Consider the following 19,624-nt stretch of genomic DNA (forward strand, 5'->3'; position numbering starts at 1 on the left):
CCCATTCTTAATATAACAGTTGATTAATTTGAATAGATTAAAAAATTAGTTAAATTAGTTATTTGTAACAAATATGTGTTGTGTTTTTTAAATATCTTTATTAATCAAATGTATTGACTGAAACTAACATTATTACAATAACTATCTTGAAAAAAATAAAGTGGATTGGGTCTTATATTTATGATCAAAATAAAAATCAAATAGGGTCTTATATTAAAGACCGGAGGTAGTATTAACTAACGGAGGTAGTAAGGACTTGCTACATTGCTAGTTCTTTTAATACACCCATTAGATGGGTCTTTACTAGGATGTACTCCTCTGATTCTTAATATAAAACCCATTTAACTAATTTGATTAGATTAAGGAAGTTAGGTAAGTTAGTTAGTTATAAGAAAAGTAACACATATTTCTTAAAATACCATAATCATCTTTCTTAATATCCTTTTCCTTTTTTTACTTGATTATGATTGAGAGAGTATCCATAAGGATAATTTAAAGAAAACTGATAAATATGAGAAATGTGTCTTATATTTAAGATTAAAACTAACTCAGAGGACTAGAGGAGTATCATTCTTTGCGTTCATGCTTACAAACGTTATTATGCAAAACTTTTCTTTTGTCTACTCATATGGAGGCCGACTCACGGGCGGCCATCAATAAATTTTTCTAGACTTCTGGGCAGGACGAGCTTGGTGGGTTGCTTCCACAGATGAGGAAGAAATTGTCTGCGGCCAGATTTAGAAGCTCAGTTTGGATACCTTCCACGATAAATTAAAAAGGTATCTTTGTATAAATTAGGATAAAATTCTTTTCACGTCAAATCATTTTTAAAAAGTTAATTCAAACCAAGGTCTGACATATATCCCCACAGCCACAATTTATAAATGGGTTAAGGTGCGCCCAGCATCCTGAACTATTTATTCAGGTGTGTCCAGTGGCCTAAAGTAGTTTTGGGTGTATTCAGTATCCTAAACTAATTAAAATGGTACGTCCATATCCCAGGTTAACAGAAATGTTATGTTTAACTGTTACTTTCTCGACTCAGCTTAAAGTTGACCCCAGATATTCGAAATGATAGACATATGGACATTTGATATGTATTATTCTTACTCAAAATTGAATTTATTTCCTTCCTCTTCTTCTAAATAAATTGACTTTTGAGTAAGAATAATACACATTGGGTGCCCATGTGTTTATCATGTAAAATATCTGGGGTCAACTTTAAGCTAAGTCAGGAAAGTAACAGTTAAACATAACATTTCTGTTAGCCTGGGATATGGACGCACCATTTTAATTAGTTTAGGACATTGGATGCACCCAAAATTACTTTAGGCCACTGGACGCACCTGGGTAAATAGTTCGGGGTGTTGGGTGCACCTTAACCTTTTATAAATTGCTAAGTCCTAGATATATAAAAAGATAACATTTTCCACTGGAGATCACGGTTATACGGTGTTTTGTTACGCGGACTCTATCCGATACTGTTATCATATCAGGTTTTTTGCCCTTTTCTGTGAACCCCTTATAATCTTCAAAACATAATTTGCGTATCCATCCAATTTTTTGCTAATAATAAAATATTCAAAAATCATGATATGGGTAGATAGAAGGAAAAATCGCAAAAAAATTAAAAATTACAGAGACTTTTTACAACATTGTTATCATTTATTTATTATCAAAGCCAATACTATCTTATAAGGGGTTGCTATTTACAATTTTTTTTTTAACGATTTTTCCTAAATAAAAACTGAACAATATAAAATCATATTCCTCCATCAGCGGCGCCGGTTATTCACCATTCCGTGCTTTCAGAGTTTCGACTTCCGTTGTTCCGGCCTCCTAATTTCCACGCTCCCGCGCGTGTTGTGCGGACAATAAACAAATTGCTGGTTCCTCAAGCAAGTAGCAGTTTACTCTAAAATAATAGTTAATCCCTCAAAAAGCAGAGAAAAAGAACGGCGAAAGCGGGGAGGGATTACTAAAGGCCCAGTTCGAACCTCTTTCCGTGATTATTCTTTGGTTTCGATGGAGAGCTTCAATGGACGTTTTGAACTGAAGGAGTTTCAGACACTAGAAGGTCATTCCGATAGGGTTTGGAGCTTGGCATGGAACCCTGCTACTGGGCATTCTGGAATTCCATATGTCTTCGCCTCCTGTAGTGGGGACAAAACCGTTCGAATCTGGGAGCAGAATCTCTCCACTGGTCTTTGGGCCTGCAAGGTTCTTTTTTATTGCTCTTTCTGAATTCTTCCTGTCCTGTGTGAATTGGAGGATCCGCTTTAATGCTTTGTCCCAAAATCTTGGGTTAATCGAGGAGAAAAAGCATTTACTAACCTGGGAACATAGAAAACTAAAGAGTTGTTGGTCTGATATCGTCTAAAATGAGTGTCAACGGGGAAAAAAGAGGCGAGCTTGCTGTGTAGAGCTAAACAGTCAGCATGATCAACTTGGACGAGCTACTATCCATTAGCTAGCGACTTTCTATTTTCCCACTGATTCCTCGTTGACCAAGTGTATCATTTTTTATTGCTTCGGCTATAATATTAATTCGCCATTGATCATTGCTAAAAACTAGGAATTTGGACTGCCTTCCTGTTTAACTATCCGGTAAAGGCCTTTTGGTCTAGTCTTACTCGCCCTGGCGAAGGAAAACCACGCGGGCGAGATAACGTGGTCAAGACATGGCCTTTCCATGTGAATCACTGAGAATATACATAAAAGAAATCTCGTTTTTAGTAAGGCTGGAGTATATCTTATGTTAAGTGTAATTCTCTTTTTTGATTTGTGGAACTTTCTAAATTTTAAGAGTCTGATTAAAATGCAGGCAGTTTTGGAAGAAACTCACACTAGAACAGTTCGATCGTGTGCTTGGTCACCATCTGGAAAACTCTTGGCTACTGCCAGTTTTGATGCTACCATTGCTATCTGGGAAAACGTGGGGGGTGATTTTGAGTGTGTCTCTACTCTGGAGGTATCGGTTTACTGTGAAGAATTCATTCTCTATGGACATCATCGTTATGTTTTCCTTTTAATGTATTTATTTATCAATAATTGCTCTTCTCTTGAACCCTAAAATTGTCTGCTCTGTTTGCTTTTTATTTTGTATGCAGGGTCATGAAAATGAAGTGAAGAGCGTATGTTGGAATGCTTCTGGATCTCTGCTTGCAACATGTGGCAGAGATAAATCTGTTTGGATATGGGAAGTGCAGCCAGGTAATGAGTTTGAGTGTGTGTCAGTGCTGCAAGGACATGCACAGGATGTGAAGATGGTGCAGTGGCATCCAACAATGGATATTTTGTTTTCGTGTAGCTATGATAATAATATTAAGGTAATGAATATGCCAAAAAGCGCTTTGTTGATATACTTTTACCATTCTTTTCATTATAGTGTGATTACATTATGAGCTAATTAATGTTGCTTCCAGGTTTGGGCAGATGAAGGTGACAGTGATGACTGGCAGTGTGTCCAGACTCTAGGAGAACCTAATAAGTAACATATCTTTACCCATCTTGTTGTTCGCTTCACTTTTATAGCTTTTTATTTTTTTTTATTTTTTATTTTTAAATTCTCTTTTAAACCTGATATAGTTTTCCGTGTCTTTGTTGCTTGCATTTATCTTTTATGCTATTCATAGGTTGGCTGCTTTCCTAAACAAAGCTTGTTCTTATATAATTGTGTTGTTTGTTAGCGGTCATACTTCTACGGTCTGGGCTCTCTCCTTCAATGCTAGTGGAGACAAAATGGTTACGTGTAGGTATGTATAATTTGCCTCTCATTCATTTCCGGGAATCATTTTGGCCTTTTTCTGGACTTTCTATAGCATTCTGATCCTTGCTGCTTGTGGCAGTGATGATCTTACCCTGAAGTTGTGGGAAACAGACAGTATAAGAATGCAATCCGGAAATGAATTTGCTCCTTGGTAAGAAACATGCATTCTTTTCACCAATTTATCCCCTCTGGGAAAGAATCACAGAATACGTATTTGATAATTCATATATTTTAGATGTTGTAATGTGATCAAGGCTCGAGCAAGCATGGAGAACCTATCCTTAAAGATTCAGGCTCTTAAAGGGAAAGAACCACGCCTCTTAAGTACCACAAAAATTACTTGTGGCTACCCAATATGGGACTCCATCATATCATTGCCCCTTGGAGTTGACTATCTCAATATTTGCATATTATGGCACTCACTTGGCCCTCTTGATCTCAATATTTGCATATTATGGCACTCACTTGGCCCTCTTGATCGCATCCTTCACATTTAGCCCTTCCTTTGGAGGTCGATCAAGCTTTAGTACCAATTAACAGACATCTAAGCCAGTACAGGAAACTCACCCTTAAAAATTGGCTTGTAAGAGGGAAAATCATGCTATTTAAGTATCACAATAATTGCTTTTAGTTAACCACATTATTGTTTGGGTTACTCAGTGTGAAGCTGTGTGATGTAACTGTACACATGTGAGTGTATTTCATAGGAAGTTGGCATTTCCTGAGATTTGCAAACTGACAATAAGAGCAGCCTGTCAGTATAACAGCTGGACGATAATAACTCTTTTTTGGGGAATTTCAGGAGACATCTTTGCACTCTTACAGGATATCATGATCGGACAATTTTCTCAGTTCATTGGTCAAGGTAGTTGCATCTTATTTAACCAGGATGAAACTTGTATCCCTTGTTTTGGCATGTATAAATTTTCTTTTATTTGCACAGAACTGTTCAACACTGATAATTTTATTTGGTATAGTTTGCATTTTGAAAAGGCAGGCGTCCCAATTAGTAAGGGCTTAAATTTAGATTAGATGAATGGCGGGGTCAAGACAACCACTTTCATTATAGGGTAGTTCTGCCAGTGCCCACGTTTGGATTGCTTGCTGACAATTCTGCATGCGGGAAAAATAAAAGGACAATTTTGTGACATTCTGCTAATTCAGTTTAAAACCACGCATTCTTTTCTTAATTTTGTTAATAATTGAAAGCAAGATGAATAGAGACTCATGCACTTCATATCTTATATCAAGATAGCATATTAGTGATAACTCTGGTCATGCTTTGTCCTGCATTGCATGTATGACAGAGAAGGCATCATTGCCAGCGGAGCAGCCGATGATTGTATACGACTTTTTGTGGAGAATAATGAAAGCCTGGTATGGAAATATTTTATTCTTTTCTTTTGGGATGGGCAAGGATGCTGTATTTGTTGGTTTCACAGTCATCCTAAAACATTAACGGTTCAAATTCTTAAGTCATTGTTTATGTCATTTGTAATCAATATTTATTGGTTTGCCTTACCCTGATTTGCTTTCTTTTAACTCCTTTACATATGCTTATGAGAGTAGCATTAAAAAATATATTTGGAATGATTCTAGTCTTAGGGCAGAGAAAAATGATTAGCCGAATGAATATGCTGTATTTGCGACTTCAATTATCTGAGTTGAGTTTCTCTGTTAGACTGTGTTGTGCTTTTTGAATATTCGCATGTGATGCCTTTCTACCAAAAATATTGATCAAAATTACAAGAACAGGAGATTTCCATACATGTCTCTTGTCTTCTTGATATAGTTATCTTCCATAATTTTTCTCCTCGCTTTTCTGGACTTGCATGTGCACTCATTTAGTTGTTTCTTAGAAGTTTTAATCTTAGGGTGTTTTGAATTTTTGGGAGGCTGTTATGCAGAAATGATGTCATATAATGTACGGTGATTTCTGAGTTCCTGAAAATTTTCAACTTGTACATTAGCAGGGAGCAAAAGCAACAAATTCTTCCTTTCTTTCAATTTATCAATTTTGTATGCCCGGGCGCTCTAAATTTATTAAGTTTGTATGCCTGGGCGCTCTAAATGCATTAAATTCATCACGGTAGCTGGTAAGTTTTGCTTATTTTGCCACTTGCTTGTAAAAGGTTGATGGCGGTCCTCTTTATAAATTACTGCTGAAGAAGGAGAAGGCCCATGACATGGATGTAAATTCGGTGCAATGGAGCCCTGGGGTATGATTCTCAGACCCTGCTTTGATTGTATAACATTGAGGTTGAACATAACTCTTTCCATGTACGCGGAGTGGTAGGATTCCAGTGATAATATTGGACCATAGTTAATAGAGTCTTGGTCCGATGAATGATCTCTCAAGCGATCACTCTAGTTTTAAGGTACTAAATCATGAAATATAGAAAAATAAATTGGGGCTCTTCTATTACTAGTTTTGAGGCGATAATCAGGGTTGTCTAATAAAGCATACAATTTATTGTTACAATTATGCTAAACCTGCAAGGATTAAGTGGTTTCTCCAAGTACGGGCTGATTCTCTATGTTCCTAAGGCACTGGTACCCTACCTTGTTGGGAGCTTTATTGACCATTGAATCAAATATCAAAAGGTTAACGCACATCTTATGGCTAATAGAGCTTCCGAAATGCATGGTATCAGTGCCCCAGGTGCACTGGAGAAATCGGCGGGATTAAAGTTGACTCGTTTGAACTTGCAAACAATGATGAGTTACTTCCGCTGTATCTATCAGTCTAGGCATCCTTTTACAGTCTCCTCCCTCATGGAAGTCTCTTGTATTCTGGTGCTTATTAGGAGAAGCGGCTGCTAGCCTCTGCAAGCGATGATGGGACTATCAAAGTGTGGGAGCTGCTATCACTGTGACTTCGCTGATTCAAGTTTTGCACATATTCTGTATCAGTAGAAGAAAAATATTCATACTGCTGAAGCGTGATAGTAGAAATTAGCAGGCGTTTTCGTAGTTTTGTTTCTGCCTGTTAAGTATTTCTCAATAAGCAAGAATTGTATTCATTCAGGTCTGACTGTAAATTACTAGTACTATTACTATTAAAATTAGATGGTTTTGGTTCAAGCACATCTAATAGAGTTGGTCTGACTTTTTCATTTTGGCCAAGGCTTGATTTAATTTATTGCCGCAAAATTACTTCGTTTTTTTTTTTTTTGTTTTAGCAAAATTACTTCCTAAAAGGGATAAAAGTGATCGCTTCCACAATCCCTGTGCCTAGAAGAGGCTGCTGTCAAAATAAAGAATTTCATGCGAGAAGTGAGGAAGCCCCCTCGTTATTTATAATAATTATAGTTTCATTTTCCTAGTAATGGAAAAACCTTCTTTGCTTTCGGGAGAAGGAATGCTATTAGAGGACGGAACTTATTTAGTGGGAAAAAAAAACTTAGATCAAGTTATTTATATATGTCAAAATTTTCAATTACACATAGTCATGTTCCTTTTTTTATTTCAATAAATTTATAATTAAATGCTAATAATCAGAAAATTTGACATAATGAATATAATAAGTATAAGTAACTTTTTTTTTTTTTTGGTTTTAAAAAGAAAAAGCTCAGCCGATTCCGCTACGCAATCTCTTCTGGTGATACCACTGGGTTTCAGACTAACGTGATTTTAGTTCTAAGTTTCAGCTATTCATTCTTTGAAATTCTGCAACTGTATTGAAATAAAAACAAAATCCGATGCAGACAATTTTCTACATGAAAATTTTGTTAAATTTCAAACAACAACGTTGCTGAAAGTGCAGGAGCTGATTAATTGCATTATGTTCAGTAATCTGAAGTTTGAAAGTTTGGCTAAATCGTGAAGCTTTGTTTTGGTGAATTATCCAATAAACAGCTAAAAGGAGTATGCATAAAATAACAAAAAGAATTACGACAGAAGTGAGGGACTGATAAAGCATCATTGTCTATATACGCTCATTGCTAAAACTGAATTACAGAGAAATGAAAATTCAACACCTGTTCTCTATTCTAAATCCTTCGGCATTGGCTCTCGTACCCTCTCGAACCAAAGCTGCTCGCGCCGTCATGATCCTGCTCGGAACCAAAGGAGCATCAAAAGCCGAACAATCAATCCAATCCTTCAACAGCTCCTCCTGGCCCCATATCTCAGGAATCCATACCCTTCCCGCCACTTCCCCTCTATGCCTCTTCAGCTTCTCTCTCCCACTTTCCTCCGCAGAGTCAGAACCCATCGCCGGCAATGCCATTTTCTCCCGATCGCAGACACACGTTTCTGAAGCCCATAGGTTCTGAGCCTGAGACTCTGTTTCATCCTTATGATCACTCTCACTATCTTGAGATTGGCAGGGTGGCCGAATCTGAGACGGCACCTCGTCATCAGGTTTTGCAGAAACAGAAGGTTGATGAGCCATGAAATGGGTTTTCTCCTTCATGTGTGAGCGGTGTTGGATAATGAAATGACGCGGAAGAGAAGAGATATGGCAAGCTGGAGCGGTGGGAATGTATGTGTGGGGAATAAAGCAAAGAGGAATGGGTGGGAAATTAGTTTGCACGTCACCCACAATGAGGTTTTGCGCTTTGAATGGTAAATGACAAAGGTACGTGTCTCTTTTTGGTTGGGATTATTCTGAAATGTGTGGCTGATTATTTATAACTCGCAAGTTCTCCGCGGAAAAAAATTGAAAAAGAAATTTTATTATTTTTCAAAAAGGAAAAAAGGATAGTGAGGGATTCCTTGGATGGACTTTTGTAGCATTGCGAGGTTGACGTTGATCTGCCTGAGTATTTATGATTCGTGGATTTAGACGAATGGGGTTCGCGGATTTGATTTTTCTCATAGATATTTCGTTGACTCTCGTTTAAACATATTATAAAATCACTTCACTAACCTGCTATTCTATCCTTTCAAAAACTTTTTATTTCTATTTATTCACGATTTTAAAAGTTAAAACAACGTTAATTATTTATTCTTATTTTTGTTAACTTTCCTTGTGAAGTAAACGGGACAATTATCAGCAAGAATTGAGTGTTTATATTTCTTAATTTGATTTTATATATAGCAAGTAAAGAAGTTGTCTTAAATTTGCTAAACAGGATAAACACGTGAGAAATATAGTGTTTTTTTTAACTATATTTTTATTTATGAAGAATGTGAGAGTGAAAGAGAATAAGAGAAAAATGAAAAAAGTATGTAATTAACTGGGATAAAAATAGAAAAAGTGAATTTAGTGGAAAACAAAATTGACCGTTGTAGTTGCACATTAATTAATTATGGTTGAAAGCTTGAAAATGTGAAGAGAAGTAACTAATAAGTGAGTAGTTGTGAAGATAAGGTAATTAAGAAAGCGTTTGAATGAATAATGGAAGGGTTAGAGAAGACAACGGAAGAGATGGCTGGAGAAAGAGAGTGACGTAGAGGTCAGTTGTCAGCAATAAATAAAGGAAAGTGAGTGTGGACCAGTGAGTCCACATGGGCGTGTTCGCTCCAACAAGCAACACACCTTTTCCAAAATTTGGACTGCACGGTCGGTTCTCGATCCCTCCCTCTGATTCTTTCCTCCTCCATGCCATTTTCCCCCAGTTTTCTTATTGATTCTGTAAAAACTGGCACTTACATCTTGATTTTGTCAAGATTACCGGAATCATCACACGCAAAAGAATCTAATACTTCCTTTAGACTGAGAGGCTCAGAGTTTCCGGTTGTAGTAACAGTAATGCTTCATGTCACCGGAAAGAAAAACTACATATGCATCTATATAAAGTCTTTTTTTTTTTTTTTTCAAAGTACATACAAGTTGGTTTCTTTTTTTAATCTGGTTTAAAACCTTTAAATGCTGATAACTACGCGAGTTCTGAAACACGAGGGTCATGGGTAGGAAATGAGAAGCGTGGACAGACATTAATTGGGGGAAGATAAATTCAAGAACTGTGACTTGCAAGGGTCAAGGGGAACCTTGATTTGATGCACTCCCACAGCCGAGCTGTCCGTTTCAATCTTGACTCTTTGATAGAGAACAATTATGTTTCTTCTCCGCCACTTCATAGTTCATAGGTAGAATAGAGCAAGAGATTCTAAATGCTTAAAAATGTTATGGTGAAAAATAATCTCATGATAAGTACTTAGCCTCAACATTAACTTGTCTGTCTGCTAGTTGAATGCGGTAACACCAAAATAGTTGACCAAAGGCTTACTTTTATTCATTGGACCTGTTTTGAGGCAGTGCCTTTAGTTATGTAAACTGATTTACTTGGACGAGACGGAAAGCTCACAGAAGCACAACTGTGAGGCGTGAGCTGCCTCCTGTAATTGGCTCTCTCTCTTTTTTCTCGGACGTCAATAAAAACGTTTTTAAAAAAATTGGCGATGTCATAGATAACCTTGAGTGGATAAATTCCAAGAGTAATTGCTGAACTGATAATTCAAGCGATCGCACTTTAATCATTTTAAAATATGTTGGAGCACTATAACACACAAATTCTGATCATTTATGAAACATTTTCTCTACATTCACACTACTTGTTCGAATATGCCAACTAAACAAGCACTAACGTTGCAATGTCGCTGCTTAAGCGCACAACAAACTCTCCAAAGCACTAATCTAAGCTTTCATGAATAAACTGTATGCATATTGCACAACTCTGACCTAAAATGTGGCGTCAAAAGGCAAAACGGGGACCTGATTCCTGAAGCAAATTGCTCGTATTCCTTTGATGCAGTTGTATTAAGCTCTAGGATAGCGCGAGCGTCCTTTCTTCCGTAAAAATTCAGGGATCTCAACCAAACCACCATCATTGAAAGAGGAGGGTCGCCTGTTGATACCAGCAGTTGTATCTCCCTGTGATACCTGACTTGCCTGTGATTAGAACAGAAAACAGAGTCAGTGATAACTGAATGACTGGTAAGCATAAATAAGGAGGACGAGTTGAGCCATACCTGCAAGGGTCTCCCTTCACTTTCCTCTTGACGCTTGAATCCAGTTGCAATTAATGTGATGCTTACCTATATCATAACAAATTCATAAACTCCGGTTTCAGAAAGGCAAGTTAAGAAAGCATTAAGCCACAAATATAAGCAGCGGCAACAAACTCATGATTGGGCAAGTTTACAGGACTAGAGGAACAATAACAACCATAGATGGTAGATTATATAAGAAGTAATTTGCATAAAATTCTCTACATGTCTGCACCATCAAGACTGATGAATCAAATTATAAAGAACAACCTCTCCTACATCATGAATCTTCTTTAAATTCTAGCAGTTACATCTTGAACAGTACCATTTTATTTATCTCTATCTCCTTGATCTCAGTTTCATTTTTTTAAAAAAAAAAAAAATTACATCAGGAGCAGTCTGAGTAATTGTGAAAATATAAACATAAGGTCTTGACCCAACATTCATTTTTAATGCATGCAACAAAATGCTAGTTACGGCAATTTAAACCTATGCACCCACTACTAGTTTTGGTTCTTTTCTTTGAAAGGTCCCATGTTTTGAAGTCGACAACATTACTGTAAGATACAAATTACATTACTTACTTGACCACTTAGCGATGGATCTATTACTGCTCCAAAAATTAAATTAGCAGCAGGGTCCACAAGGTCATATATGACCTCTGCAGCAGCATTTACCTGTAAATAACAATATTAACAGCTGTAGCATATGAAAGGTCGATCTTTTTATAGCAAGAAGATGATGAACACAAGACGGCAGTTCAGGAAGTACAGAGCTATTATTAAGAGCAACCCAAGACATGAACGCCAACCATGCCTCAAACAAGTGTTTGCCAACTCACTCAATTCTTGATTCAAAGTTTGCACAAACTACATGCCGGCTTAATGATGATGGAAGACACTAGAATTAAAATAATGAACGGAGGAAAATTGTCCTCTTAAAAAGTTTCTATCCACCTTGTAGATTTTTCTTGCTCACTTAAATATCATATAAAAGGAAAAACAAATATGACTTTCAATGTCATTCACATATGGCGCTGAATGATTTAAAATTTTCATAACCAACATACAGTTCCTAAAGCCTCTAAATCTACTAGCCCTTGGGTGATCTAAATTCCAAAGGAACACAGGAAAAGAGAAATCGAGAAGGATAGGGGAAAACAACATGGATGCAGAATTGTAACTGATGACACAAACGCATGGCAAAGATAATGCTGCAAGAACCAGTGGGTTTGGTGGCTACCTCAAACAAAGTCAGATCATTTCCGCCAGTTATGTTCCATACAATTCCAGTAGCCCTCTCTATACCAATATCCAGTAAGGGAGACTGGATAGCATTTAATGCAGCGTCTCTTGCTCTTGTTTTCCCTATAATACACAAAGGAACAAGAAGATAGATTCATTGAGCCAGACAATTCATTAATAACAATGAGCTGGCCAATAATGAGCCAAAAAACGAGGAAAAAAAACCACCTTAATTGCATATTGTACTTCAGAAAGTATGAGAAGAAAGTGATGCAGAAAGGCATGAAAGTTACATTTCCAAGAACCATTTGGCATGATTCATGACTATCGTTATTTTTGTAACCCTTCAAATTATTTTGTTTGATATTAATGATTAGCTTTTGTACAAAGCTGGCTATGCTTTCCACTGTCACTCTGGTTATACAATCCTTCTCTATTGGGCTTGCAAACCATAAATTTCTTGTACAGTTTGAGCATCTCCCTAACCCCCTACACAAATTCTACAATTTTAAGTGAGCAACCCCCAGGAGTAACAGCTCGTTCTGATTCCAATCATTGCATTATGCTTTAAGCCCCGTAAAAGATTGGGAATTCAGGACTTAAGTGTAGCCCCATTTCCAGTTTCCGTACGTACCAGTTGCAGTTCCGATTCCCATCAGTGAAGAACCTGCATTGGCCATTATTGCTCGAACATCAGCAAAGTCTACATTTACCAACCCCGGTATCTGCATTGAATTAACCGGATAAATAATGAGAATGAATGAGTTGGACGAAGGAATCATTGACTTCAAATCATAGGCAGTAGATAATCAGGACTTCCAAACAATAGAACAGTGTGATCATCAAATTATCAACAAGCATCCACCACTGATAAAAGACGTGAAAAGTTCATTCAAATTATCAACTTGCTTCCAACATTATTGAGCCAACAAATCAATCTACTTTATGCCAACAAGCATATACGAATATGCGTTAGTTGTTACAGAAACATAATTATTAAGTTACCAACGTATCTTATTTGTTGCGTGCACCAGCAATACTAACAGAACTTCATGCAGGTCTTAAAAATGATTGGATAGGGACTAATGCCAAAACAAATAAGGACATGATATACGTGATTCCCTTTTTATTCACCAATCACCATTTTTCAAGGAGCAAAACTAATACAGCAACAATAGGAAGGCACTTGATCACATTCCGAGATCATGGGAAAGTCAGAATGAAAGGGGCTGGTTCCATACCGTTATGATATCAGAGATGCCGCGAACACCTTGTCGAAGAATATCGTCAGCTAGATTGAATGCTTCAGTTACAGGGGTAGATTGAGAAACTGCATTCAGTAGCTTGTCGTTAGGAATGACTATGAGAGTGTCAACATGGTCTCTTAAGGCCGCAATTCCTTCTTGTGCTTGAACTGCCCTCCTTCTTCCTTCGAAAGAAAAAGGAGTTGTGACAATACCCACAGTCAGTATACCCATTGACTTTGCCAAACCAGCAATAACTGGAGCTCCTCCAGTTCCAGTACCTCCACCCATACCAGCCTGCATGAGTGAACTTTAATTTCCAAGGCTAGGAAAGTATTCTAATAATGAGCAGTTAATTAGGAACTGCTAAAACACTTGTTGCCAGTTGAAAAGAAAAATCACGGTGTAAAGACTAACTACTAAAAGGAAAATTTTATAATTTAAATCTGTAATTCACTTGGCAGAAGCTATAATTGGAAAGAATTAGTTGAGCTTACTGTAACGAACACCATATCAGCTCCGTAAAGTGCCTCTTCTATTGATTCTTTGCTTTCTTTGGCAGCGTTCATCCCAATGTCAGGGTTACCACCAGCTCCAAGACCCCGAGTAAGCTCTTGACCAATTTGTAAACGGTTCTCAGGAAAGACAGAAGACGTTCTAATGGCCTGAACATCAGTATTAACAATCCAGAATTCTATGCCTTTCATTGAACTCTCTAACATGCGATTGACTGCATTTGACCCTCCACCTCCCACACCAATAACTTTGATCTTTGCTTCATTGTAACTAGTTGGACTAGATGTAACACCTAAGCTCTCAGAGACGTCTTCACTTGAATTATCCTTTCTTGGGTTGTTCCCTACACTGTTTCCTTCCCCCCTAAGCAGTGACACCTCAGGATGTAGATCAAGGAAAGGTTCTTGACTATAATAAGGACTGACACTACGAGAATTAGCAGAGCACTTAATCTGAATATAAACTGACTTTCGTTTGTCATACAATTTCATGCAACATGCTCTCGCCGGGTAAATTTCATTCAATGTCCTTCGTCCAAGAACAGTTAGCATTCCAGATGAACTTCGAGTATTAATAGGTGCAGAGTTTGTTGACGCGCAAATTGCCATATTCGGTGGCCAACTTTTGATAACCACGTCAGTAGATTAAAAACTCTAGAGGCCCGAGGATTCAAACTTTGATTTGCCCAGAATTCTTCCTTCCAATTCCTGCCTACCAAAAAACTCATATATCAAATACGAGTCGAGTAATTTACCATCCAGAGGGGAAATGGCACAAGTAAAAAGGATTACAACAAAGGGTCACATAATAAAGCTCATCATGCAAATCTAAAGACTGCCAAAGCTCAAAAATGTTCGGTCTGGATCAACTGCAAAGATCCGAAGGGCAAATGTAGCTACAACTGTTCAAAAGTCTACTTGAGGAGAAAACAAACTAAACTCTATGGGAAACAATAAACAAACTAGAAATCTTTACAGCTAGGAACAAGAAGAAATGCTGTAGAGATGAAGACCTGAAAATGTAGAAGAGCACTAGAACGGAAATAGCACTTGAATGCTCAACTCCAATTGTGGAAACTGAGTCTCCCTCAGTATTTCAGAGTAGGCAGCTCTGTCCTTCACTGTCCGCTTTGTTGATAATTCGGCCGCAACGCTGAAAAACTTGAGAGGCGAGGCCAACCAGTTCGGCGTCCTTTTTTTTTTTTTTTTTTAACAATTGGGGAATGCAGCATGTGTGGGCTCCCAACATCGGGACTGCTCCAACATAGGGCGCTTGTATTTTTAGTTTTAAAAGACATAATTAATAGTTCTTCCAAAAATATCTTTAACTAGGACTGGAATTAATTATTTTTTCAGTGAGATATCCAATTAAAAAAGAATAAATGTAAAATAATTTGTAATGTTATAGCGTATTGACTAGCATGTTGAAACTGTAAAAAGAAAAAAAATCGTTTTATAATTTTAAATCAAAGGACTATTAAACCCATCCATTCGTTCAAAAATGACTTTAAAAAATAGAAATTGAAATTTCAGTCTGTAGTTGAAGAAAGTTTTAAATAATAAATTATTTAAAACTATTTTCATGTTCTTAGATTATTTAAATTTTACAATATAAAATATTAATAAAAATTATAAATAATATATCCCTTAATTCTAAATATATGAGCTAATTGAAGAATTTATTTTAATCATCTCAATTTATTTTGTCTCTAAAAATTATATTCCTTTAAAAACTATTAGTACTGATTACACATATTAAAGGAGAGCTCCATATAGATGCTTTTTAAAAGATTAAGTGGTAATACATAATTTAATATAAACAACTCAATTCATTAATTTTTTTTAATAATTAAACAAATTATCAATAATGGAAGTTAATTACTATTTCCGATCCTTAATATAAGAGTTAATTAACTAATTTGAGTAAATTAAAAAAATTAGTTAAATTAGTTATTTGTAATAAATAAGTGTTGTCTTTTTTAAAATATTTTTACTAATTAAATATATTGGCTAAAACTACTATTATTACAAGAACTACTTTAAAAATAAATAAATAAGTTTGAAAAATAAAATAAATTAAGATTTTATATTTAGGATTAAAATAAAAATTAAATGAATTTTTACATCAAAGACAGAATGCAGTATTTGCCACTCTTAACGTTTTTAATCCGGAGTTGATGAATTTACAAGACCGTTCAAAATGAAAGCAACCATGCGAAATCTGGTGCTAATTTAAAACAAAACAAGGAATATTGTTCTAGAATCTACTGTCGAGGCAAAACGTGGGGGCCGTGGGCCCAACGGGGAAATAGATCAAGGGGACCTTTCTGTCATTTAATCGACGAAGGAATCAACCTTACGAATTAGAGCTGAGGGTCGGCATTTTTTCTTTCTTTCTTTCTTTTTCGCAAGAGAAAGGGGCTTTAATTGGAGGGCTGAGGCACCTTTGTAAAGGATTAATGGCTTCCAAGGCAATGGCGGTTGCAGCAGAAAAATTTGGAACGGCGGTCCGACGCCAAGCCGTGACCCTAACCGATGCTGCTGCGTCGCGAATACGCTCCTTGCTACAGCAGCGTCAGAGGCCATTCCTGAAGCTTGGTGTCAAGGCTCGCGGTTGTAATGGCTTGACATACACCCTGAATTATGCAGGTATTTCTCATGATTTCCGGTTATGCCTGTTGTTTTCGAGATCTCGATGTCCTCTTTTTTTATCAAGTTTGTTATGCTTAGCGAATTTCTTTACGGTTCATGCCTTTTTATTTTTTTTAATGGAATAGGAAAGTGATGACTATTTAGCAGGAACTAATTCGGCTCAATTCTATGCACGATAATCAGGAATTTGTTCTCTTCTTAAGCTGGCTGAATCAATTAGGAATTGTTCCTTTTGCTCCTGTGGTGTAATAGTCATTCGTAAATATCACATCATCGATGGATTAACCTTGGGTCTATCTTATGTTGGTTTTTCTGACCATACCTTCATTATGTTCTGAAACTAGGTGAATTGATTAACGAGTTTGGTTTTTAGCTGTCTCCTGCCAAAAATGTTTAAGATTTGTTTCCCATGACGCTTACACTTTCTCCTGTTCGGAGGGGCACGGATTACTGTGCTGCAGTATCTGGATCTGGATTGTGAATTTTTTTATATGAGAAACTGCATTTATTACATATTAGGGTGATGTTTCCATATTTTTCGGGACAGGCCTTGCTTGCTCTTTTTATATCTTTGGTTGCACACATAATGCATTGACTGATGTAGTCCGAAAGTGGTTAACTAGGTTTCTAATTCTGACTTCTGAGAGGAGAATTTTGGCTGTTTGAAGAAAGTCATTTTTTAAGGAGACACTCATTTGAGATTATGAAAGTGATTGCACTTTGATGTGTGTCTATGGAGAAATAAATTAAACAAGTAGCATATATTAGTGGAGTTTCCGATGGATCAGACATGATTTTGTTCTCAAATAAGATAAAGAATTTTGCATACCTTGAAGATAACTGAGATAATGAAAATTTAGCCTCCTGGGCGTTTGCCTTCGTATATTATGCCAAATATGCCTTTCAATTGAGGGGAGCTGGAGATGGATGCATTATAACTTTTTGCCGTGCAATTCCTGTTGTTTTGACAGATGACAAGGGGAAATTTGATGAGTTGGTTGAGGATAAGGGTGTGAAGATATTGATTGATCCAAAGGCTCTCATGCATGTTATTGGGACGAAGATGGATTTTGTAGATGACAAACTAAGGTAACTGTTTTCTTCAATACTGCATTATGTTATTGGAATTGTTGTGTTGTGCTTGGGTGTGGAAGTCTGCAAGAGGTAGGTTCTTTATGCTTGATTTATGAACTTCATATGCAATTGCAAATAACTGGAAATTGACTTCTTATCAGTTATTAATTTTCTTCACCTCCTTGACTCTAATGCCCCTTGGAATTGGATGCTTGGAGATCGAAAAACATTCATATTCTTCAAATTGTGTCTGATTTTGAGATGAACATAGAATGCCAAACATGTTATCATTGCAACCGTGATCAAATTTTGTTCCCCTTTGTGTTTGGTACTTATATTCATTCATCTCTTTTTTAATTTGCATTGTGCATGTGTAGCGTGAGTGAACTAGTATTGCCGTGCCGATATGCTGGCAGATTTCATTCTGTCATGTGGGCACAGAATATTTTGGCAGTGAGTGACTTGTGATTTTCCGCCCAGACCTTGGATTAACATGTAATTTTCAGGATGGTCAGTGATTTTCCAATGCTAGTTATGACTTGTGGCTGATTATAGAATCCCTAAAGGCATGAATATTGTCATTACCCATGCTGTTTGTTATGATTGCTTTTGAGGGTAGCCGCCACCTATCCAGACCCAGATTTCATCAAGGGAAAAATGTCTGAACCCGGGAGAATGTTATGAATGTCGTGCTTGATTCAGCTCCCCGCATCAACTAATTTTCCTTTGCGTGTTACTTTGCTTTGTTTTCGGGTGCCCTATTTAATAATTTTCTTTTGCTTCTTCTGACAGATCTGAGTTCATTTTTATAAATCCGAACTCTAAAGGCCAGTGTGGTTGTGGTGAATCTTTCATGACGACAGCCAGTTCTGGAGCTTCTAAACCGGGAAATAGTTGAAACTGCTATTTAACTTTAGGGTTGATCCACGCTTACGAAGCCACTCTTTCATGACAGTTTTGTTGAACTTAAAGCTAATTGCTTTTTTCCCATCAAAGAAAAAAGCTGATTGCTTTCTGTAATTTTGTCAGAGAATAAAGGAAACTGGAGGCTTATGCACTGAACAACAGGACGCTGACATGGCATCATTGTTTCAGCATACAGAATCCTTCGAACATTGTGCTGATAAGGCTTACCACAGCAGTCTGTACTATCGTATAATTTGCTAGGTGATTCTGGGTGTTGATGTAAAGCTTTTTTGGTTTATGAAACACTGTATAATATGTAGCCAGTTATGAAAATAATTTAAATGATTTTCATGTTCATTCATTCTAACTATCAGCGGACCCTGACACTCCAATTTTAGATTATATTTTATTTTACGTGATAAATGATGCTATAATGGCTTCCCGCGACTGATTGAAAATTGTGTTATTGACTTATTGTAAGTACTTTAACCGCGAGATTCAGGCGCTTCGGTTGCAAGTAGCGTTATTTGATTAGGGTGTACTGTGTAGATAAAAGGAAGTTATTCAACCTGTCACGGGGAAGGGTTTCTTGTGTGTGCGTAGAAATGACACTCGGTGATTGAAAAGCACACCGCTGGTGAAATATTACTTGGGGTTGTTTTGTTTAAAGATATCTAATGCTTACCTACTCTAACATTAACCCGTCAACTAAGAAATACAGCCACGGTAGCCGTATTTCGGTGTTGCTGATAATTCTTTGGTGGCCTGTTGTGTTTGCTACAGGCCTCCCTCACTCCATTTTTCACTCAAAAGTCGACCTCCAGATTCGCATCTTAAGGTTGATTGATAAGTTGCGTTATCAGAGTCCCCAAGGGTGGAAGTCGTGGCCAAATCGAAAATCCTAACTTTTAGGTCTGGCGGCAAAAATAGAAGTATTTAAAAGAAATCTTAATTATAAACATTTGTTTCTAATATAACTTCTTCAAACAGTATGTAATACTTCATTTTTCCCGAACACAAGTATCCAGTAATTATACTAACAGCATGAAGCAGACGCGATCCCCCGATTCAGTGAAAAAGCTATCGAAAAACTCAAATTTGACCAAGACTTCAACGTTGCTCGTATGCTTTTATCCCCCCCCCCAAAAAAAAATCTTCTTCTTTTTTTTTTTAAAGGAAAAAAACCATGGCCTTATCAATTTTGTTCTGTCTGTATGTAACACGGTGTGCTCTAGGTTTGAGTTGAATTCAAGCATTTTCGTACTGATAGAAGTCTGAGGTTAT

General features: G+C 36.9%; 4 protein-coding genes across 5 annotated transcripts; 2 read left to right on the plus strand and 2 right to left on the minus strand.

Annotated features, from left to right (window-relative positions):
* The first annotated feature begins 1,808 nt into the window (after positions 1-1,808).
* On the plus strand, positions 1,809-6,885 carry LOC114740757 (protein CIA1). The gene is made up of 10 exons (XM_028928968.1): positions 1,809-2,220; positions 2,825-2,971; positions 3,111-3,329; positions 3,426-3,490; positions 3,690-3,755; positions 3,849-3,920; positions 4,572-4,634; positions 5,077-5,146; positions 5,902-5,988; positions 6,577-6,885. The coding sequence occupies exons 1-10, from the start codon at positions 2,026-2,028 to the stop codon at positions 6,643-6,645; spliced, it is 1,053 nt and encodes a 350-aa protein (XP_028784801.1). The 5' UTR covers positions 1,809-2,025; the 3' UTR covers positions 6,646-6,885.
* On the minus strand, positions 6,141-8,315 carry LOC114740765 (protein BIC1). The gene is made up of 2 exons (XM_028928978.1): positions 7,750-8,315; positions 6,141-6,673 (listed from the first exon to the last, which is right to left on the minus strand). The coding sequence occupies exons 1-2, from the start codon at positions 8,184-8,186 to the stop codon at positions 6,637-6,639; spliced, it is 474 nt and encodes a 157-aa protein (XP_028784811.1). The 5' UTR covers positions 8,187-8,315; the 3' UTR covers positions 6,141-6,636.
* A 1,851-nt stretch (positions 8,316-10,166) lies between these two features.
* LOC114740756 (cell division protein FtsZ homolog 2-2, chloroplastic) lies at positions 10,167-14,865 on the minus strand. The gene is made up of 8 exons (XM_028928967.1): positions 14,722-14,865; positions 13,691-14,416; positions 13,191-13,490; positions 12,584-12,674; positions 11,948-12,072; positions 11,290-11,382; positions 10,688-10,753; positions 10,167-10,607 (listed from the first exon to the last, which is right to left on the minus strand). Exons 2-8 carry the CDS (start codon positions 14,315-14,317, stop codon positions 10,476-10,478), a joined length of 1,434 nt encoding a protein of 477 aa, XP_028784800.1. The 5' UTR covers positions 14,318-14,416; positions 14,722-14,865; the 3' UTR covers positions 10,167-10,475.
* Positions 14,866-16,084: 1,219 nt separating this feature from the next.
* On the plus strand, positions 16,085-18,707 carry LOC114740766 (iron-sulfur assembly protein IscA-like 1, mitochondrial). 2 transcript variants are annotated; one of them, XM_028928980.1, is made up of 4 exons: positions 16,085-16,357; positions 17,332-17,449; positions 18,227-18,352; positions 18,464-18,707. In XM_028928980.1, exons 1-3 carry the CDS (start codon positions 16,168-16,170, stop codon positions 18,330-18,332), a joined length of 414 nt encoding a protein of 137 aa, XP_028784813.1. In that variant the 5' UTR covers positions 16,085-16,167; the 3' UTR covers positions 18,333-18,352; positions 18,464-18,707. The 2 variants fall into 2 exon arrangements, with proteins under 2 accessions (XP_028784813.1, XP_028784812.1); XM_028928979.1 differs by having other exon boundaries at positions 18,227-18,707.
* The last annotated feature ends 917 nt before the right edge of the window (positions 18,708-19,624 follow it).

This window comes from Neltuma alba, unplaced genomic scaffold (assembly GCF_004799145.2).
Source record: "Neltuma alba isolate B1F8T4 unplaced genomic scaffold, ASM479914v2 tig00003187_pilon, whole genome shotgun sequence".
NCBI lineage: Eukaryota > Viridiplantae > Streptophyta > Magnoliopsida > Fabales > Fabaceae > Neltuma > Neltuma alba.